Genomic DNA, 22975 nt, shown 5'->3' with positions numbered 1-22975 from the left:
AAGATTAGATATTAAGGTCTTCATTGCTATTGACAGCAAACAGCAAACTTTCATAACAAAACAAAAACAACAAAAAAACTGAGGTCAAAACCAGTACTCAAAATTTTCAGTGCAACTAAAAATAGAATTCAAGCCCATTAGGAAGGTTTTCACAGCAGGCATAATGCCAGATAAATTAGACACTCGATTAAGAAACTAATTCATTTTCAAAATTTCTATTCTTCTGGTGATGCAATAAAGTGTCAATAATGCCAAAAACTACACTATGCACTTGTTCACTAAAAACAGTGACAAATTACGGTACCTCAAATTACCATTTTTCTATCATGTAGTCTGAAAAATTTACACCTAACATTTTCGTTTTTCTAGAATATATTTAATGTAATGCATTGTTCAAGTCAAATTAAAACAACTTAAGTCTGGTTCATTCATTCATTTGCTTATACATAAATGCATACATGTTTAAATGAGCAAGAGAAAGTTGTGTTCAATAACTAAATGATTTTTCATCAACATAAATCGATCTTCAAGCGTCCAAACCCAATGCGACATTCATCTGCAACATGGACAGCACTTTGATCCAGCCCAATTCTGCATCATGATTCCACTCCCTCTCCATTAAGCGTGGAAATATGCTCATCAATACTTTATTAAATTCCTGTCAGCACGAAATCCACTTTCAAATATATTCAATTTTAAAATATTCATCTAGTATTTTTTTACAATTTCCACGTACCAGAAAATCCACGACTTTTGCTTTAGCCTTGATCATTCTGTGATATCTTCCCAACTGAATCATCTTATTTTTCATGGCAGGCGGATTGTCCACAGACATCACAATGTCGTCTAAAGCTGACATAACCAGCGTCGCTTGTGCTATAAACGCATTCTTTGAGTTTAGTTGATGGAATGGAACGTTGCTGAATCTTTTAAACAAGGACTGTTTTTTGGGATTATTTTCAAAGTATCTGAAATCGTATGGGTCAAAGAAATTAGTTAAAAATGGAGAATAAATATATGCATGGGAAAATTGAACTTTCAAATGATCAAGTGTTTTCATATTCTTACGCCAATAATACTTCAGTCCCAGTTTCGGTCAGATTTTTCTTTGCAATATCCCAAGTTCGTTTTACTCCAGCAATTTCAGTTGAAGCTAGCTCAATATTCATTTTTGTGTTCTTTGTTCACTTACTTTTGTATTTTACCAACAATTAAATCGATCTATGTAATTCATGTAAACAATTTGTGTACAGCCTTTTCTATTGCTGCATATTGGGAAGTGAATACTTTATTCCTAAGCCCTAGCCAAATATCCAAAACTATGCGTAGTTTGCGTATAAATATGTTGCTGGAAACACTATCACGGGAAAGATAGCTACATAAAAATAGCTCCCAAATTTTCCGTCTGCGAATATTCAGCAATCGATATTTGCCATTAATAACCAAGATTAATAGTTAAATAACTTGGGAAGTAATTAAGTCGAATTCTGACTCCTTGCCATAACAACATTTGGTTGAGCTTAATTATTATTTGATTACAATCAGGCAGGATTAATACATACATATCAGAAATGCGTCGTGGGGCTAGACCAGCAAAGGTTTAATGTACATTTTTGTCAGGTTTTGATGAGCTTAGGAATAAAACTAGCTGACAAAATTTTGCAGGTGCGTGTATGAGTCTTATTAGCTGTATTTATTATTCGTTAGAAGTATGAATTGTTTCGCAGAGTAGAGTCTTATTTATCATGTACATATGTACATACATATGTAGTCATCCTTACTGTGAACCTTTTCATCGTAATTTTAGTAAAATTGCTTTACTTAAAAAAATGCATACGTATAAAAATGTAATAAATATTTAATAATTGTGGCTTAGTCAAAACGAGCGAGTTAATTTTAGATAATAGAGTAGAGAGGAATATCCGTATATCTGTAGTGTCATAATTGACAAATACATTCTTCAATTTATCGTTAAATACATACATTAGGTGTTCCTTTTAATTCGATAGGTAAGTGGTTCCATGAATAGTTGTGGAGTAAAATGAAAAGTTTTTGCAGTAATGCTATTTTTGGGATAAAGGTTGACTCTCAATAAGTTACATAGACGCATAAGTTGGATAGTTAAGGAAATTCTGTTTATCTCCGGAATTGAAAATGCTTGCTTAAGTCATTCATTCAGTTTACGTTATCCCCGAATACATTTTCATCCAAAATTGTTCTTGTTCTCTTGATTATGGTCAAGAGAACGGCTTAACGGCTTAACGGCTTAACGATATTTACGGTAAACATGTTGTGCTTTAGCACGTAACCAAGTTTTATGTATGGATGGATCCTGATCGGCAATCCCATATTTCGTACAGATATTCTAATTAATGAGAAAATATGACGAAAATTTCGCTTGGTTCTATATATTCGGATTGCTACTAGACCAAGAATAAAAGCCAGATCTCTTGTTGACGTATGAAATGAAAATTAATATACATATGTACGAGGAGCTGAGTGTCATATTTTAGGACGAATGACTGGAAATTATTTTGTGGAGAAAATTTTAATTCGGCTAGAAATTTAGGGTGACAAGGATGGAAGAGGAAATTAGAAATATGTAGGATGGTATGAAAAATATTGAATTGGTTTATCCAAAATTTAATTGTCAAACATTCTTCATAATCGAGAAATTTAATTGCGACTGGATCTGAAATGTTGGAAAATGCCAAGCATAAAATATGTCAAACTTGCTTTACAAATGGTTGAATGCAATACATATTTGTTTATTTACTATACAAATTAACAGTTACTTATATGCTGAACCGAATCATTGTCACACATACGATGTCCGAATGGCTCGTGCAATATCAGACATATTGTACGGATTGTAAGGTCCGAGTGGAGGGTTTACGAAAAGTTTTGTTTCTTTGCAAACCTTGTAAGAAATTTGACCATCAATATCCGCCATCTCGCCACAAATTTGTGCATTGTCCTGATTATTTGCACAGTCGGCGTCCACCTGACAAATACAGTTTTGTCTTAGAGAGCAATGAATTTCCGTCGGGTCAACATCGTTGGTGTCACTTATCCCGAGTAACCTCCCTGCAAACTTGTTACGCAGCAGGCCAAGAGTGTCGTATTGTCGCATGGCATTGATGAATTGATCCCGATTGCTTTTCGGGTATTGGGACTTGATTATAGCCGACTTTGCCCAGGCTTGTCCATTCTTCCCCCAGTGAGGACGACCTCCGTGTTTGAAAACCTGTGAAAGACACCACTTCATTGTAATATGCAAACAGCAAATTTGTCACCACAAAAACCCACCAGTGCTTGAACAATTGCTTGATACGTTGCTACATTCATTGCTGGGTTGTTAACTCGGTCAAGTCTCTGCGGATAAATGAACTCCACGGCAACAGTATCTCTACCGGACGCCATGTACAGAGTGGCTTGAGACGCCTTCTGAAATCGCATCACCAGGCCGGTGAAGGTAAATGCGGCCATGTTATCCTTCAAAATTCCTCGCAGGGTTCGAATGATTCCAGGAAATTCGGCAATGTCGCAGCCAATTTCTTCCTCGTCGAAATAAAGCGAATTGTTCCCGTTATGCCAAGAACAACCGTTTGGAGCTTGGTCACAGATGGATGAGGTCAGCATCCATCCCAAACCGGTTGCTGGCATTACAAGAGTAGAGTTATCTTCCGTGTAGTACGGGATTCGGCCAACCACCTGAAGAAAGCAGTAGTATTCCGAATGGCTTGTTCAATTTTATCCAAAAATATATGTAGAGAGGAAGAGGAAGAAACATATATTTATGACCTGTTGATAGAACGTCAGCTCGCTGTACTCTTCCATTGCGAGACCGCCAGGAAGATTTCTCATCCCGTGGACAAAGTCGGTTAGTTGTGACAGGAATGATGTAACCCCAATTGGCGAGGCAGGGTACAAATTTTGGAAAGCGTTACCCGGCGTCGACATTGGAACCATATTTCCAATCGTGGTCAATACCTGCAAAAAAAGTCACTTAATATTTTTATTCAGCCTAATCTTCAGAAACTTTGATTGTTCTTACCTCATTTTTATGTGGCCACCACTGCGCCACAAAGTAGTCATTGTCTCTCGCCATCTGGAGAAGGCTTCCATCATCCAAAATGCTGTCCGGCTGAGGAACAATGTTAACCGTTAGCTTATAAGCTGGCACTGTTTGAAACGTAGCATCAAGAATGACTCCAAGCAGACCAAGATGGACTCGGAAGTGATTCAAATCTGGACCTCTAATGACCCTCAGCACCCCGTTCCCATCAATCACGGTCAAAGCCGTAATTTGGTCTGATAATGCTGTGGGATATTTCAATGACGAACCGTGCGCCCCTGTTCCCAAGGCCCCACCGATAGTAATGCCCCCTATAAAATAGTATTAATTGTAGAGTCCATCCTACGTACATACATTCATAATTATTAGTCGCGCTACGATTAACTTACTAAATTGTGGAACTACAATAAGAGTTCGGCCTCTTGCTTGTAAAAATTCTACAGCCGCGCCCATCGTCATTCCCGCCCCAACAGTCGCTGTCCCATCCGAATTCATTTTCGCCGAGTCGAACGCCTCCATAGAAATCGGAATGCCATCCGTGCAAATAATGTCCGTCGCAGAGTGTCGGCTTCCTAATGGTTTCACCTTCTGATTGAAAAGGCGAGCTGTCAACAATATCGTCTGCAATTCCAGTATACTTTGCGGAGTTTTGAACTCTGACGATGGTGTGCAGATGGGTGTGGTTTGATACGAGGTGTAAACCAAGGAGGGGTCAGCAGCAAGTACAACGCCAATTTGGGCGAGGGCTGCGAGCCCAGCTGAGATAATGAGGTGCAAATGCATCTTGTCTTTCCCTTTAGCTCGACAAGGTGTGAAGGTGTCCTTGCCCTTGCGTCTGCTTTTATGCAACATTCAAAAGTCTGGGATTAAGAGTTAATTGGTTTATAACGATGCTTGTGGAACGGCATAGACGCAGCAAGTATGTAAATATTCTTAATCCAGGTTAAAGTAATATTGTTCATAAATGACAACAACACGTTTGACACTCATAAATAGTTTTTGTTTTCCATATACTTACTTTCCATTTGTGGCTACTGTTGCATTTTTTCTGTCGATTGGTAGTATATAAAACTAACGTATTTCGCACGATATGCAAATCCACATATGTACATACGTAAAGCATGCTCGAAATATGAAACAGGGTTCTTATTACAGTTTTAAGGTGAATGACTTGTGATTAATTAATAAAAGATTTATTTCAGCTGAATATAAACAAAATGTGCAATAAACTTCTACAAATATAATGCTGCATACAACTGCTTGGCTTTGTACTCATGAACGAGTATCCATGCTGAACTATTATTTGACTTACGTCAATCATTGGCAATATAGATATTTTTCGACAGATATCCGCACTGAAATTGGAATGTTATCATTTCGGATTATGCCTATATTCTCAGAATTCATAAAGCTGAAATGAGACGTACAATGTACACATACATACTTCACAGATAACATGTAGCTTTGGTAGTAAAAGTGATACAAACATCCTTAAAATTCCACTTTTTTTAACAGAAATTGAACCGATAGCTTGAGTGATGTTATACTTTAATGAATATTTAGGAAAACGTGTTGACGTGTCATAACAATGCGGTTATCTAGTAATTTTTATGTTTTTAGTATGTAATAAACTGAATATAATAATAAATTATTTGTATTCGTAATCGTATTTATCATGAAAAATATAGTTTTATTTCATCATCAATAAACCGGCAAGTCTTTACAAGCATGTTTACTAATAAAAACAAGAGCTGAACCAGCCCAACCGTTTCACAAACGCAGTTTCCATTATTTAGCGAAAGGCAGAGTGAGACTCGGATTCTGGTGGGTCCACCACCACCGCTGACTGTCGTTGCCAGTGCCGTATGGTGGTCCGTCTCACTTCTCACTCTCTTCAAATTGTTTACCGGGATTATGAACCAACTCGTGTTGAGATGCTTTTCATCTCTTACACGAGTTGGTTCAGTTGATAAAATTCTCCGAATTTTTAATAAAAATAATTTAAAAAACGTGGAAGTTTTTTTAATAAAATATTTAAAAAAAGTGCAACATGGAGGCTCACTCCACCCCCACGCAGCAGCGACCTGCACCACCACCCCCAATTTCGCCCCTGCCACCACCACCACCCCCAATTTCGACTTTTCGAATGCATATCATCATTATAAATTCAGAAAAGCTTAAGTTTTAAGTTTGGGGCGATTTGGATAAACTAAATTTGCTTATCTGAAAAATTGATAACTTCGTTGATAAGCCTCATAGCGTTAATTTTCGAATGCATATCATCATTATAAATTCAGAAAAGCTTAAGTTTTAAATTTGGGGCGATTTGAGGCTGTTTTAATAGCTTCTATGTAATTACCTTTATGTATATCATAAATACCTATACATTGTTACGGCTCCTGCCGTATAAGCCCCTCCCTCAGAAACTTTGACCCCAAAAAAGTCATGGTAGCGGTCATTTCGCAGCGGACAACAAAAGCGGAAAATGTGGCACTTCTGACGAAGAAAAATCTGGCATCAGGTTGTCAGCCGCGAAATGACCGCTAAGGTCACTTTTTTAACGATTTATATGTAGGTCGAAAAACCGCCAATTTTCGAATTTTGAAAGTCTTGATGCATCAAAATGTTCATATTCATGAGGGAAGTCAAATGTCAAATGCAAGTTGGTATCTACTTCTTTCTGTACCGAGTGTACATTGACCTTCTCATTTTTCCCAATTTTCTTCCCCAATTTTTGAAGGGGGTGTGGTTGAATATAATTCAAAAACAGCTATGCTATATTAATCCCCCCACCCAAAACTGAATTTGTAATTTTTTATGTGCAATTTGGTGAAATCGATGCGAAAAAGACTTGCACTTTTGGCTCATTTTGTATCAGTAGATACCAACTTGCATTTGACATTTGACTTCCCTCATGAATATGAACATTTTGATGCATCAAGACTTTCAAAATTCGAAAATTGGCGGTTTTTCGACCTACATATAAATCGTTAAAAAAGTGACCTTAGCGGTCATTTCGCGGCTGACAACCTGATGCCAGATTTTTCTTCGTCAGAAGTGCCACATTTTCCGCTTTTGTTGTCCGCTGCGAAATGACCGCTACCATGACTTTTTTGGGGTCAAAGTTTCTGAGGGAGGGGCTTATACGGCAGGAGCCGTAACAATGTATAGGTATTTATGATATACATAAAGGTAATTACATAGAAGCTATTAAAACAGCCTCAAATCGCCCCAAATTTAAAACTTAAGCTTTTCTGAATTTATAATGATGATATGCATTCGAAAATTAACGCTATGAGGCTTATCAACGAAGTTATCAATTTTTCAGATAAGCAAATTTAGTTTATCCAAATCGCCCCAAACTTAAAACTTAAGCTTTTCTGAATTTATAATGATGATATGCATTCGAAAAGTCGAAATTGGGGGTGGTGGTGGTGGCAGGGGCGAAATTGGGGGTGGTGGTGCAGGTCGCTGCTGCGTGGGGGTGGAGTGAGCCTCCATGTTGCACTTTTTTTAAATATTTTATTAAAAAAACTTCCACGTTTTTTAAATTATTTTTATTAAAAATTCGGAGAATTTTATCAACTGAACCAACTCGTGTAAGAGATGAAAAGCATCTCAACACAAGTTGGTTCATAATCCCGGTAAACAATTTGAAGAGAGTGAGAAGTGAGACGGACCACCATACGGCACTGGCAACGACAGTCAGCGGTGGTGGTGGACCCACCAGAATCCGAGTCTCACTCTGCCTTTCGCTAAATAATGGAAACTGCGTTTGTGAAACGGTTGGGCTGGTTCAGCTCTACTTCTTTCTGTACCGAGTGTACATTGACCTTCTCATTTTTCCCAATTTTCTTCCCCAATTTTTGAAGGGGGTGTGGTTGAATATAATTCAAAAACAGCTATGCTATATTAATCCCCCCACCCAAAACTGAATTTGTAATTTTTTATGTGCAATTTGGTGAAATCGATGCGAAAAAGACTTGCACTTTTAGCTCATTTTGTATCACAAGCTAATTTAATAATTTTAACAGAATTCACCTTATTTTGTTCTTAACGAAAGACAAATTGTCGAAATTATGACAATAAAGAAGGATCTAAATAGTAAAAAATGATCGATTGCATGCATATATTTCCGTTGTCATAAAATTATTTCACATTGCTACCTGATTCACAACTCACAGTTAAAAACATTTTATTTCATAAAAGTTTTCCTTGCGAAGATGTGTGTTAGACGTGAATAACTAGAAAAATATTGTTCAAATAAGTATTAACCTCTTAAAGATATATGTATGCATATACTTCTAAATATATATATTTATGTACATATGCATACGTCTTCGGATAACTCCTCTACCAACTAAAATTAATTCTGTATGAATTTGTGTATGTAAAATAACTTGAAAAAGTTAATGATCTTATCTGGCATCTGATTTTCTCATGCATACAATAGTTCGACCTCGATGTTAAATTTTCTCTGTTCAATTATCTACTTCCATTAAATGCAACTCGTTAGTTTTCCACACACGCTCATCTCTAAATCAGCTCTAGAACTGCTTGCAATGGCTATCTTATCAAATTTTACAAATTTTACGATTAATAGAATAATTATTGTATCAACTGTGGCATTAGCATTGTCTGTGAAAAATTCTTTGCAAATTCCATTGAAGGATTTTTTAACGCTGACTTTTCAACAAAAGGAAAGTTTGGAACAGGTAAGGTGACCATAAAATCTACTTGTTTTAATAAATCTTTCAACTTTTATTGGAGTAAAGTTTTTGGGATTTGCATCATGCAAACTATCAAGTTATATAATGCAATTTCCTGAAGCGTTATATCTTTTCGGAAATTTAAGCAAATAAGTATGGCTTTACTCTGTACACATTTTATACCGAATACTAAATTCACCGACTTCGTATATTTTGCTAAAGGAGGCCCGTTAATATGATATACATATTTAAATGTGTTTAATGCATTCCAGTTCCGAGAGGAGGTTAAACACAAAGTTCCGCATGACTACATGAAAAAGGATTCATATTTAATTTATTGGTTGAGAGGTATGGGAAAAATTAAGTTTTCTGTGTAATACAGAGCATCCTACAAATATGCACTATGTACGTGTACATATATTTTTATATGTACATTTGTACGTATTACCTGAAAACTCCATTTCCAATTGTACATGACCTTTCATCGACTAATCCAATATTAATTATTACATATTTAGATCAGCTATTCAACGTATCCGATGCGAAAGAGCTACTAACTAAGGTGAGCTTATGTATTTACGTCTTTTTGGCGATGATGCTCAATTTATCACGTTTTCCTCTTCGTTTCTAATTTACTAAGAACCTCGCTTGGAGAGAAAAAAATAAGATGGATACGATCATGGAAGAAGATTGGGCTGATTTTGATTACGAATACAGGGTCAACATTGAAGGATGTGATAAAGAAGGGAAACCAGGCGAGGGCAATACGACTTAAAATCATATCTGCAAATCTTTATATTTTAATATGTCACTTAATTGCTATTCCAGTATTTTCCATTCCGATTGGTGATTGGGATATACGTCGAGCAGTCATTGCTGGAAAGGGGGACAAATTGATGCGATATTTCGACAAGGTTTTTGAAGAAGCGTCCACAATGATTCGTCTGATGCAAGCTGACGGACAAAACGCTACCCAGTTAATTGTAATTTTTGACGTATCTAGTTTCAGTCTGGGACAACACTCGTGTCCAAGATGTAAGTTGGCAATATGTGCTCTTACCCTTTCGAATAAACTTGAATGACCATAATTGCATACTTAATTTACAGGTCTTTCAATCTACTTGTATCTGATGTCCACTTTGCAAGCCCATTACCCAGGATATGTCCATAAACTTATATCCGTAAACTTATATCCGTAGATCTTATAGGGTTTAGTCTGAATAAGCAGGGAATATTGTAAAAATAATACCAGCTTCTTAAGAATATACGTATGTTAGGTAGACTTCTAGTTTTTCGAAATTTAGACCTTTTTCGAAGTATAAGCACTGGCAACAAAATTTGTAAGATGATTCTAGAATGATTTTAAATTTTGTACTCACTAGATTTTTTCGGTTCAATGATTAAACATGACTAATTGGGCATGAATACCAAGCTAAAAAAGAAAGTATCTTATCTAGTATAAAAGTATCTTAAGATACATATCTTGTATCTTGACTACTCAATTTTTAGAAAAGTATCTTGTATCTTGTATCTTGTGTACTTGAACAAGATGTATCTTTTATCTTGTATCTTATATCTTGTCTTAGAGAGTATCTTATCTTGTATCTTGTATCTTACGACCAAAGTATCTTGCCCACCCCTGACAATTATCCAAAAACTTTGGAGGGGAGAACCTGGAGGCGTTGGACGTGCAAGATTTTCGAAATACTGGAGAAGTCTATAGATGCTCAAACATGTAATTATGTAAATACATACCGTTATAGTAAACGCTAGTTTTGTTTAATTTCTATCGTACTATTTTCGTTGTGTTGTGGCCCAATTAGACTTTACTTAATAAAGTCGGTAATGTAGCTTGGTTGAAACGTGTGAATTATTCACCTCTTCACATCACACATTTTTTACATTCGAAGATTTTGGTATTGTAACAGTCTACTCAAATTTTAAATAATATTTACCGTTACACATAGATTCGTATGTACATACTGACAAGTGTTTCCATATACCTACGGATTTATTCAGAGGAATGTTTTATTTTTAGCAAGGTTGAATAATACATTAAGTAATAAGTACTTAAAGATGGACAACTTAGGAGGAGAGCGTCACCACCTGCCCTTCACAGATCTCGATGCCCTTTGGATATGTGGTAGGGTCCTATGAGTGTACTATAACCCTGGAGTGGTTTGACTCCATGGCCACATTTGCGCCCGCCACACCCACTCAAAGGGATGAAAACCACAAAAGTTACCAACTTCAAAAATCCACCAAAAATCCAATTTTGATCGGATTTTGATAAAATTTACATTTTTGTAATCCCAGATACTTCTTTGATCATATCCAGTAGCAATCTAAACTTTATTCGAAAAAATTCAAAATTTTAAAAAAGTTGAGATTGCCACTGGATATGATCAAGCAAGTATCTGGGATCACAAAAATGTAAATTTTACCAAAATCCGAGCAAAATTAGATTTTTGGCGAGGGTTTGAACAAGTGAAAACAGGGCTTTTTTCGTGTTTTTGGCGCCTTTGAGTGGGTGTGGCGGGCGTAACTGTAGCCATGGAGTCAAATCACTTCAGGGTTTTACTACACTCATGGGACACTACCACATATCCAAAGCACATCAAGATCTGAGAGGGGCAGGTGGTGAAGCTCCCCTCCTTAGTTTGATTCTATATACTTAGTTAAATTTAATGTCGAAGATAACTCGATTTTTATGATGTCCAATCGATTGCATGCAAAAATTAATTTGTCATCATTAATCATCACAGATTATTATTTCCAGATAACCTGGCTGGATCTGATTTTATTAAATGATCGGAATTTGTAATGGAATTTTACTTTAAAAATAAGTTTCGGAGTGCAATTTTTATTGGAATAAAGCATTTGCCTGGATTTAATTAAAACTCAGACCCTCAGCTAAAATTGATCTGAATTGATCTTCTTAACAGCAGCAACAGCAGCAGCTTTTGAAACTTGCCCAGCATCCCTTTTCCTCCTCCCCATCTTTATCTTTCTTATCGGTTGTATCCCCAGCTTTAGCGGACTTTGCCACGCCATCCGACTTCTTTGGCTGGGTGTCCTTCACCTTTTCCTTCTTACTTTCTCCTCCCTTTTTATCCCCACCACCGCCACCTTTGACGATGTCAATAATCTCCTTCACCTGCTCGGTCGCCTCTTTAATGAGCCCCACGAGCGCCTCAATATTCCCCTTGACCCCCTTCCCAAGTTCTGTGATGCCATCCACATCTGCCTTATCCAAGTTGATAATCTGATCAACCTTGTCCATGAGTTGCACCAACTCATCCAATATCTTCGTAACGGTTACTAATAAATTCAACGCTGCGTTCGTCGCTTTTGCAACTTTACCCTGTTTCTCGGCCGGTTTTTCCATATCGTCCCCTGCAAGTTTTTTCAACTCTTCCAGAATTCCGTTGATGGTGACGATCTCCTGCGACACGGTGTCCTTGCTGGACTGGATTTCTTCCATGCTACTCCGCAGAGAGGAAACTTGGGAGATAAAGTCTCCCGATGATATCACTGTGGCGATTGACCCGCTCGCCTGACCAATATCGGCGAGTTCCTTACCCATCGATTGGAGTGAGGTGGCCAATTTTTGCAAGTTTTCTAACGCCGCGGTTGCCGCGCCGAGGTCGATTTTGGGTTTTAGTTTTGACGAGAAATCCTAAAGATGACAATTGTGCATAAGTTTTCATAATTTTTTACAAGGTAAAATTGAATCAGTTACCATTTTAAGGCTCGTTCGGAATTATCAAGTTGGAAATTTATATTTGCAACCTCTCCACTCCCAACTTCTGGACAGAATTGATCCCATAATTCCTCTTATCTCGTATGTAGAGACAATCTGACTGCCCGTGTTGAAGTATGTCTCATATCTCTAGCTTCACGGAGAAAAAAATATTAGCATAACTATTGTAATTAGTTTGGTTAGTGGAACAATGCTTGTGATAAGAGGTAGAGCTAATCATGCGCGATAGTAGGCGAAACACTGGCATAAATTGGGTTTGACATCATTTCGACAGGAAGTACAAAGCAAAAGTGCATGTCAACCAAATCTCCCAATTGATTAATTGCATATATCCAAGCTACGAGAGGAGGAAAGGCATTGAGCAATGGGCCAAATGAAACGTAATTATATAATTTGTTCAAAATATTGATGAGTTTAGATTCGGTACGGGACAGCATTTTATCAATTGATGCGACACGAGTTTGACGCTTAAAACATTCTTCATCGCATTCAACTGATCATGGAATCTAACAGTGTCTAAATTTATCTTAAATTTCCATGCAGTTCAGAACATATGTATGTATCATGTCGAATTGTCGGCAAACAAATATGCACTCAAGTCTGAAATGTGCTACATATACACGCGATGAGGTAATCTATGTAGGTAACTTCTTGTTTGAAGATGGGATGGTCAAACATGCTTTCAAAATACAAATGCACTTCAGAGAGAGTGTCTCACGAATAATAATATTTACTACGGTTTCAAAAATGGATGGGCTTAGGATGATGCTGAGTGGATTTGCAGAGCTTGAGGTTCATTATCAAAGTGAAAAGGCGAAAGACCGTGAGATACTTTTCGCAGAGTCAGCAAAATCCTACTTTGCCATTTAAATACAAACTAATTTAATTTATTAAAAAATGTGTTATCTTCACAAATTCACAAATTAAATTAATTTATGCGTTTTTAAATAGTTGGATATTTAAACCTGTTAAGTGGCTAAAGTAATTTAAAGCTGTCATATTATTAAGTTAGAATTTTGACAAGCATGCTGCGTTACGACCTTAGATTTAACTAACTAAAAACGCTAATCCTAAGTATATGCATATGTATGTCTAAATAATATACATGTATAAAAGAGCTTTGTAGGTACATATATAAATATTTGCATCCTAACTTTTAATTCATTAGGATCAATTATGGACCCATTATGAAAGATGATTACAATCCCATTGTGTCATCCTATTAAATTAAATTTGTAAATTGGATGTATAAAATTTTACTCGTATTTATAAGTAATTTGGAATCTTTTAATACATCTTTAACTTGATATGAAAATATTGGCAAGTATTTGCGTACATCCATCCATGATTTAAAATTGTGTAACACTTCATTATATAACTAGAGTAGAGGCCCGTTCAAGAACGGGTTCTAGGCTCCCAAAGGGGGTGTGCCCATAGCGCAAAATCCCTTACGCTACACTTTAAATAATTCCCAGTGGAGACTTTGTCCATTGCCATAGTACATATGTACGTGCATCAAATCATACATTTCAATTTCCCTGATCACGGAACAATTTGACTTCCCCCTCTTGTAGTGGCTGCATAGGTAACTACTTAAATTCCCGTCGCGTGGGGTGGCTGCATAGCTAACTACTTAAATTCCCGTCGCGTGGGGGTGGCTGCATAGCTAAATACTTAAATTCCCGTCGCGTGGGGGTGGCTGCATAGCTAACTACTTAAATTCCCGTCGCGTGGGGGTGGCTGCATAGCTAACTACTTAAATTCCCGTCGCGTGGGGGTGGCTGCATAGCTAACTACTTAAATTCCCGTCGCGTGGGGGTGGCTGCATAGCTAACTACTTAAATTCCCGTCGCGTGGGGGTGGCTGCATAGCTAAATACTTAAATTCCCGTCGCGTGGGGGTGGCTGCATAGCTAACTACTTAAATTCCCGTCGCGTGGGGGTGGCTGCATAGCTAACTACTTAAATTCCCGTCGCGTGGGGGTGGCTGCATAGCTAACTACTTAAATTCCCGTCGCGTGGGGGTGGCTACATAGCTAAACGTTTAAATTTCCACAGGATGTGGTGGCCGAATGACAAAAACCTTAAATTTCCAGAGAGGGGGTGACTAAAAAACAAAACACTTAAATTTCCAGAGAGAGGGGTGATTAACTAACAAAAAACTCAAATTTCCAGAGGGAGGGGTGACTGCATAGCAAAAAAGTTAAAATTCCAGAGAATAGGATATGAATTTTATGCTGCTGTATGTTTACAATTCTACTTCAAGAAGAGAGAGACAAAGTGTCGCGGCAGAGTCATCATGGGTACGCTCAATGGTGTAGCGGAGCACACGCTGGTTGCGTAAACTCCATTCAATAGTAGTGGGGCGAGTTGCATTGAGACCCACAGGGACCCAGCCAGCCAGGCAGCCAGAACTTAACAATAGCTCTTTATGTATATAGATACTTAGCTATTTCCTACAATCCCAGATATTTATATGTATCAATTATAAATTGTCCGAACAATAAAAATGCTCCAGTGCTGCATAATTAGCATTCTTCATAACGTTTATTTGGAAAATTTCTCTCCACCAGTTATTTTTGGATCATATTTATTATGTTGATTAGGGCAAATGTTTGCAAACGTTTGTGCCCCTTGTGAACCGGTTTCGGTATGATACACGCCCAATGAAAGTAAGTCACTGAAAGGATTCTCGTTTCTCTTGTTCTGCTCAAGAACTTGTACATGTAAATATGTATAAGGTGCATATAGATAATCAAATATAATTAAGAAATATACCTCCTCCCAGCTACATATACGACACGACTCCAAGTCAAGATTAAACAAGTCAAGTCTTGTCTAGTCAAGTCGAGATTAAACAGCCACAAGGTCGACCTGGACGACACGAGCATGTTCCCCAGAATTGTGAATCTCTGTATCACATGAGATGAACAAACACGCTTCAATCATAATGAAGCGACTAGATGCTAGTACAATTGATTCCATAAATCGTCTAATTGTACATTCCGTCAAACAAATTAACCCACATTGGCTATTCCTAGGTCAATCCACAAGTGATAGGGTGCACATGCATGCATATGTAATACAAAATTTACATATGTAGAATGTACATGCTGCAAGTACAAGTACCATACCAAGTTACAAGCTGTAACCATATCCATAGACACAATAAATCCAGCTAATATGTAAATTTCCAGCGTCGAGTATATATTCCAGAGTCATGCGTCCAGTCTCAACCAGACACTTCACGACATCAGAATTGTGCCAGTCGGTGATTAACAATTGTCAGATCAAGACGTTATCCTTGGCAAAGTATGGAAAAAAAGTTTGCCACAGAAGTACAGAAACTCGTCTTTTTTGCTGGTGGACTAACTTCAATATTCTAATTACAGAGAAAACCCTCATCCAAAATGACGAGCAACTCTGTAGTTGGTGAATGGGGAAATTTCGTCTTCAAAATGATCCAACCGGCCGACCACCCCCGAATTCTCCAGCACTTGAAGGACTGTCTCTACTACCGGGCATTTTACAGAATCGGTTACACCAAAGATTTGGATGTTGAAATGGATGCCATCTTTCAGCTTGTCCTCAACGATGGCTACAATCTTAGCTTTTTCGCTGAAGATAAGGCAACCGGCAAGGTCCGTTCTTTCCCTTCCATATTAATTTTCACCTTCAAGCTAATTACTAAAAGTTACTCTTCAGGTTGCCGGTTGTCGCATCATCACGATGGAAAAGGCAGAAAGGCCCGATTTCCCTGTAGCTGGCCGGTTGTGTAAAGGAATCGTGAAATTTTATTATGACATCGTCGACGACTGTAAACTCAAGGATCGCTACGACTTTACCGAGTTTCCTCATATGTTTGGCATTTCGGTAGAGGAGGAGTTTTGTCGCCAAGGGCTGGCCACCGAAATTTACCGAAGGGCCATCGGTTTGATGAAGGAGAGAGGATTCTCCTGGTCCTTGGTGGCCTTCATCAGTCCGTACAGTCGAGCAGCGGCTGGTCGCAATGGGTTCATTCAGCTGGCGAAAAGAAATCTAACCCAGGCCGTGGATGAGGATGGGAGCGCACTTTATGCTGAGGCTGACCCCAACGATTTTCTTGATGTGGGAGTTTTTGAAAGTAACTAAGGTTCTAGGATTGGGGGGGGGGGAGAGAAAATTGTTCGTGACCGAATAAACATTCATAATGAATAAATGAAATTGTTTGAAAGCTGAGTAAGTATTTGAGAAGGTCGTAATTTGGTTATTTATCATAATTTGAGGTGGATTTTCATGCTTTTTGTTCTAAACAATATCTCAACCTATTTAGGCTTGATGTATAATCTCATAATTTGAAATTATTAACTTAAAGTAGAAAGAAATACTACAAGTTTCCCGAAAATTTGGTATGCATTTTATGTGCATGCATAACGAGAGACAAGTTTAATTTCCTTGTTCTGATGAACTAAATATTATAAAGAACGTGACAATGGTCCCAATGATCTGCAAAAAATACACACAATTCCTATATTAAATACATCATATATTTAATCGTACAGTAAGTATGCAGTATGCTTACACTAAAAACGGTGGCATAATCCATTACAAATATTACTCCATGAATTATTACTGAATTCGAGGAAAGCTCATCAAGCCATTGAGATACATCAACGATACAAATATTTTTGTTAAATCTGATTCTGGTATGTTTTATCCTTTGCTGCAATTTGTTAACCAGATAAACCCATTCGTTCAATTTGCTAATCTGAAAAATAAAAACTTGCAAAATTATATTAATTTGCATGTGAGAATTATTTATGCACACCTGCAAACCAATGTCTCCCGAAATCATCAACATTCCAATGAAAGAAAGCATATATGCGATCAATCTGGCCCTCTGAATCCAAAAGTTGTACAAAAATATGGCGTTCAAATTAATTGAATAAGAAAACAGAGCCTCCGTCATGTACAGGAGCAAAACCAGGCTGAACGTGTCATTTACCAGTTTGCACAATTCCTTCAATGAGTCATAATTTTTAGATATTTTATGAACATGAAAAATATGCTGTTCTTCGGTCAGGACAATTAAATTTCTGAGACTCTGAGGATCTAGTAATGCCTCCAGCTCTACGATGTGCGCTGCGACCAGGGATGAAAATATCTTGGCCGGAAACCAAAGTGTGAGACATCCCATTAAAAGAAGACCGTCAGTAAAGAGTCCGAATAGTTGTCGGTAAAGCACTCCAGTAAACGCGACAACAGCGGCAACAATTTGGAGGGGGTTGACACCCTCGGTCGTCACGGCGGCGTCGGTAATAGTACTGTTTGCCGAGAAAAAATTAAACCTTGCAATCCCAAAGTATGTGCGAAACAACAGATTTATATCAGGGAAGATGGCACTTCTCGTTGAACTATCGGGGGTGTGACCAATCACCGAGAATGCTGCAGCGATAATTGTGTAGGCATAGCAGATGAAGAAAATTAGGATGCGACTTAGCTGTCAAAACAACATTTTTATTAAAATTTACCTGAATTATGAAAAAATATGTATGTAATGATTCATATATTCAGGGTACCTGAAGCTTTATAGCTGACTCCGATTGGAAAATTTCAACATTTTTGAACTCTGGATATATTTTGAGACACGAAAAAAAGTTTGTTTATCAAACCAAACTTTTAGAATAATGCTAATTTTATAGGCAAAATTTGTCCAGTCGTCAAAAATTTTGAAATATGTTCCCGGACTGGATTCCTTTACTGATAGAGTGTCATATTTAATTTGTCTTATTTCCGAAAAATATTGTAGCATGATAAGTAAGTGAACTATGAGACAAAGTAGTTGCTGAAATCTGTTAGTGTGTAGTTTTGTTTGAATTATTAAACTTTGGGTGGAACATTGCTGTTTTGCGGGGAATGATTTTATGTGGAATGGAAAAACTAGAGTATAGTATCCAAAATCCAGATAAGAGTTAATGAAAGATGACGCTATGTTTTTCAAGCGTTTTTTAGAGTTTATTGCATGACTTTCGTAATATGAGTGAGGATATGGATTTATTTCCATGTCCAAATTGATGCAATGGGGAGAAAGGTCAAAGTCAAAGTGATAACACGTGAAAAAAGCCTAAGTTCTTTTCAAGTATTGACAACAAAGTAATGCTGAGAAAGTGTGACTAACTTTACAAGGCAGCCAATTTATTTTTCCATTCATTGAACGCCCAGAATAGAAAACTACTCGTCGTGAATTATTGTGCAGTGCCCATTATTAGATTTTACCCAATTAAATTTCGCATAAATATTTATTGTGCCGGTTTTAAAGGTTTATCGTAATTTAAATTTTGATAAAGTCGTGTACATATCTCACCAAATGTTTGTAAGGAAAATACCATTTGCGAAAAATTGTTGTTATTGTTTAAAATATACTACCTTCAAATTAGGCAAGGGCACATGTCTTATCTAAAATGCATATTTGCATTAAAGTTTTTGTAATATTCCATGTCTTAGTGTTAAATATGTCAACCCATCCTCAATCCGATGACAAAAAAATGATGAAATACGTCACCATTGTTCCAATGATCTGTTAATTTAGATCAATACAGTACACACAACCGATTTAAATATTTACATGTTATGCTTACACTAAACACAGCGTTGTAGTCCATCACAAAGATGTGCCCCGTAATTGAAATCGACCGATTTTTTAACTCATTTAGTAGCACAGTGCTTTCGTCTGAATCCAAAATTGGAATTGCATTCAAATTTAAGGAAGATTTTTTCTTGATTGCAGATATCCATTCAGCCATTCGGTTCACCTTGCAGTACAAAATGTAACATTAAATTAGATTTACACAAAATTAATCTCAAAATTAATATTGAAATCAAACTATTTAAATTAACCTGGCGACACGTATCTCCCGACATAAACAGGATGCCAACCATGTTAAGAAAGAAAGTTATCGAGCGAACCCTTCTCAGCCAATCTTTCGCCAAAAATATGGCGTTTAATCCGGTCGAATAATAGAACAAGGCTTCCGTCACATAGCACAAAACTATGGCGCTGATAGCTTTATTCATCAAGCTCGAAAGTGTCCGCAGTGCATCAAACTCTTTCAGAGTGTTTTCAGGACAGAAGACGTACTCTGACTCGAAATAGATTTTATTCTTTCTCAGTTTTTGTTGTTCCATTTGCAATTCAATCAATGTGATATCCTTGCGGACAATGTGTGCCAAATTTCTAGCCGACCACCACAAGGTTGCACACGCCGCTAGAACAAGTCCATCTGCAAATATGCTAAAAAATTGGCGAAATATCATTCCCACGAGAGCCATGGAGGCAAATGCTATTTCCTTTGGGGAAGATATTTCGCTACTCTGTGCAAAATTGGAGGCTCCAGACAAGAAAAAGTTGTACCGCCCGATGCCAAGATAAGTTCGCCAAAATCGGGAGACTGTCGGCGAGGATGCATTTGCAAATCCGAGAAAGGTGGATAAAACAGCGAGTACAGTGTAATATCCGTACAGAATGATTGCTAATCGTTGTGGGAGCTATATCAACAAATAATTTTAAATATTTAAATACACCCAAGGAAAAAACTGTAGATTTACCGCTCTGTTTAACCGAAATACTTCCAAATTACGAGATCCTGAATCTGTTATAAAGGTGATAACTTTATAGAACTTGTCTTTCTTCACCCATAATACCAGAATAGTGACCCCTTTGTAAATAAAGTCTGTAACATCGTCAAAAATCAAGAAATAAATTCCCGGATGTGTCTTCGGATTGAGAGAGCTGAACGGCAATTGGCGACATTCTGAGAAATATTGGAACATCAGAAGTGCGTGGGCCAGAGCACAAAGCATCTGCTGAAATTTGTTCGTGTAAAGGATAAGGCTGGATTCTGGTTCAAAGAGATGCAGAGAAGATTTTGAAAGTTGTCGTTTAAATCGAAAAGGAAAAATTAATAGTGTAAATCCAAAATTGAAACACGTCACGAGAAATGCAGCAACTGTGAAATTTTTGTGTTTTCTAGACGGGTCTGCTAAATTTTGAGACTTCCTTTGAACAAATTTGAAGGGAATGTCTTCCGGTTTGGTGGAATAATGTGGGAACACCTCAAATTTGGGGAGATGGTTATAATTAAATTCGGGAAGTGAGATAGTTGCCATGATTTTCTAAATAGCGAAGTATACTGCCGCATAGTCGCAATATGTATTTTAGAAACCGTATGCATACAAATAACCACGATCCTGAGAATACTTCTACCCAAAATTGATCAATATTTTACCTCAAGTTAAGTCTTGTTACTCCAATTGTATAAATATTCCAATGTAATACACAACAAATTTCGAATCATATGCAATTTTCAATGTAATGCCCAATTAAATATAACAAGCATGCCGCCTGAGAATATATTTAAGTAAGTTTAATTGGGTACCTCGTTTGAAAACATAATTACGATTTCCTTTACATTTTTGAAGCTTTTACGATTCGACGGTATGCCTCATATGTACATATTCACTTTTGCATTTGCATATGTAAATTTGCCAATAAATGCATCAAGTTTCAAACCAACACCTGACCAAGTCTGGTATGATGTCAATGACTCGTTCTCAGATATATGTAGCATAATAAATGTGCAAAATAAGTGAAATTGACGGCAACAACTCAAAGTTAATCAACTGCCGGAAAAATCCCATCATAAGGACATGTTTAATTCGGTCCTCTATACACATCCTGCTTAATTGGTTTAATTAAATTATCAGATTGTCAACTGAGAAAACAAGTTCGTAATATGAAATGAATTTCTCCCACTACGTGCACAATTTCGTCGAGTAATAAACTATGCATGTAGATTTAATCCGATATTGACGAATCTTGTCGATATTTCTGCATATTTATTAAACCTGCTATGCTATAGGATTTCATGTTATATTTCCCCTTGTAATTTTTTTCTAATGGCGCAGTATTGCGAATTTCATTGCGTCACTGATGACCCCAGTTAAACACATATGTGTATTCAAATACATTTACATGGGGTACGCATTCTCAGATGATCAAACTACAAGATTGGGACACACCTCTAATGAGGAAAATATTCGTCTGGAACTTTATTAAGTACATTCGGAACACAATGATGAAAATTAAGTTTTTCTTCAGGGAACTAATAAATACATAGGTTTCTATGATGCTGTGCTAAATTTTATGATGTCTTTTAGGAAACACATCAAGATTAGCGATTAAATTGACCTGGCTCTTTCTGTAATACATATGTACGTACAAACCGAGTACATCCTGTACATATAAATATGTGTAAAAATTTACATATTTATGTCTACGTGTCATTACGACATTAATTCGTAGGTATGGAACTATAAAAGGGCAATCGACAAACCGTACCCAGTTCAACAGGTACGGGGTACTGGAATTTACCCCTCACAATTTGTTACTAATTTTATACCCTTCGGCTTCTACAATATATACATACATATATTTTAGTGTAGCATGCTACACTCACATCACAAACAAATGTACAAATGTATGTTATCATCGCTCAAACTTAACATTGCGAAATATATACGTACTTACATATTTGGCACAAAATTAATGAGATCTAAACTTTGAACTATGATGGTCTCACAATGCAAGTCTTTTACGTGTACAACTCAGATCTGGTTGGGACCAATTTTATTTTGTTCACCACAAAAAATAAGCATACCCGTATTCTTTCATTTTTCATAATGCGCTAATTTGAGCGCGAGGCGCGAATTTTAAAACATTTTTCAGCCAAAACCTCGGTTTTTAAAAATTCTGCAAATTTTCGAATTTTAGCGCGAATCCAAAAATTCGAAAACATGTCTCTTCAGAATGACTTACTTGACTTGTAAAATGACTAACTTGACTAACTTGTCAGTATATTTGCAAAATGTTCATGGAGTACGTATCATTGGAGTATGTACTCATTGGGGTATGTATCATTGGAATATTTGGAATCGGTGTTCACAGATTATTTACAAATTTTGACACTAAATTCCTATGCATTTAATTATCCCATTAGACCAAAATTTTCATAGGTACATATGCATATGTATGTACATATTCGCATGTTCGGATAATAAGGAAAAATTTATTTCTGACCTGTTTATATTGTCTGGTCTTTTGTATTTATATTTAAAAATTTATATAATATGTAAATTGTGCAGTGAGGATATAATAGGAAAAGTGAAAGGATAAGGCTCACTTGTAGTACTTGGAGGGGTCCGGATTATGCCTTTTTTGTAAACGTTTCGACCTCAAAGGGTCTTTTTCAGGACGACGAGGATTGCTTCACATGGTGATTTGTGGGTGAATGGGAAAAAATGGGAGAGGAAAATAATGAAGGAGTAGAAATGTGTTGTAAGGATAGGAAGAAATAACCGTTAAAGCGCGTAACGGTTAAAAAAACGGTTT

The 22975-nt window shown here is 37.0% G+C and overlaps 5 protein-coding genes across 5 annotated transcripts; 2 read left to right on the top strand and 3 right to left on the bottom strand.

The window, feature by feature from the left end:
- Positions 1 to 2747: 2747 nt before the first annotated feature.
- On the bottom strand, positions 2748 to 4913 carry LOC110844959 (probable L-gulonolactone oxidase 1). The gene is made up of 5 exons (XM_022091300.2): positions 4468 to 4913; positions 4058 to 4389; positions 3805 to 3993; positions 3310 to 3714; positions 2748 to 3247 (listed from the first exon to the last, which is right to left on the bottom strand). The coding sequence occupies exons 1-5, from the start codon at positions 4859 to 4861 to the stop codon at positions 2819 to 2821; spliced, it is 1749 nt and encodes a 582-aa protein (XP_021946992.1). The 5' UTR covers positions 4862 to 4913; the 3' UTR covers positions 2748 to 2818.
- Positions 4914 to 8588: 3675 nt separating this feature from the next.
- Positions 8589 to 10856, top strand: LOC118434679 (patellin-4-like). The gene is made up of 6 exons (XM_035848737.1): positions 8589 to 8793; positions 9060 to 9135; positions 9306 to 9349; positions 9428 to 9542; positions 9616 to 9822; positions 9895 to 10856. Exons 1-6 carry the CDS (start codon positions 8641 to 8643, stop codon positions 9984 to 9986), a joined length of 687 nt encoding a protein of 228 aa, XP_035704630.1. The 5' UTR covers positions 8589 to 8640; the 3' UTR covers positions 9987 to 10856.
- A 697-nt stretch (positions 10857 to 11553) lies between these two features.
- On the bottom strand, positions 11554 to 12655 carry LOC110844320. The gene is made up of 2 exons (XM_022090493.2): positions 12530 to 12655; positions 11554 to 12466 (listed from the first exon to the last, which is right to left on the bottom strand). The coding sequence occupies exons 1-2, from the start codon at positions 12530 to 12532 to the stop codon at positions 11726 to 11728; spliced, it is 744 nt and encodes a 247-aa protein (XP_021946185.1). The 5' UTR covers positions 12533 to 12655; the 3' UTR covers positions 11554 to 11725.
- A 3062-nt stretch (positions 12656 to 15717) lies between these two features.
- On the top strand, positions 15718 to 16774 carry LOC110844512. Its single transcript, XM_022090729.2, has 3 exons — positions 15718 to 15861; positions 15942 to 16190; positions 16255 to 16774. Exons 2-3 carry the CDS (start codon positions 15960 to 15962, stop codon positions 16678 to 16680), a joined length of 657 nt encoding a protein of 218 aa, XP_021946421.1. The 5' UTR covers positions 15718 to 15861; positions 15942 to 15959; the 3' UTR covers positions 16681 to 16774.
- Positions 16775 to 18808: 2034 nt separating this feature from the next.
- On the bottom strand, positions 18809 to 20694 carry LOC118434715. The gene is made up of 4 exons (XM_035848852.1): positions 20134 to 20694; positions 19426 to 20073; positions 19167 to 19340; positions 18809 to 19105 (listed from the first exon to the last, which is right to left on the bottom strand). Exons 1-4 carry the CDS (start codon positions 20692 to 20694, stop codon positions 19055 to 19057), a joined length of 1434 nt encoding a protein of 477 aa, XP_035704745.1. The 3' UTR covers positions 18809 to 19054.
- Positions 20695 to 22975: the final 2281 nt, after the last annotated feature.

This window comes from Folsomia candida, unplaced genomic scaffold (genome assembly GCF_002217175.1).
Source record: "Folsomia candida strain VU population unplaced genomic scaffold, ASM221717v1 Fcan01_Sc002, whole genome shotgun sequence".
Classification (NCBI taxonomy): Eukaryota; Metazoa; Arthropoda; class Collembola; order Entomobryomorpha; family Isotomidae; genus Folsomia; species Folsomia candida.
The sequence above is the reverse complement of the archived record's forward strand: the minus strand, read 5'-3'. Positions and strand labels throughout refer to the sequence as shown.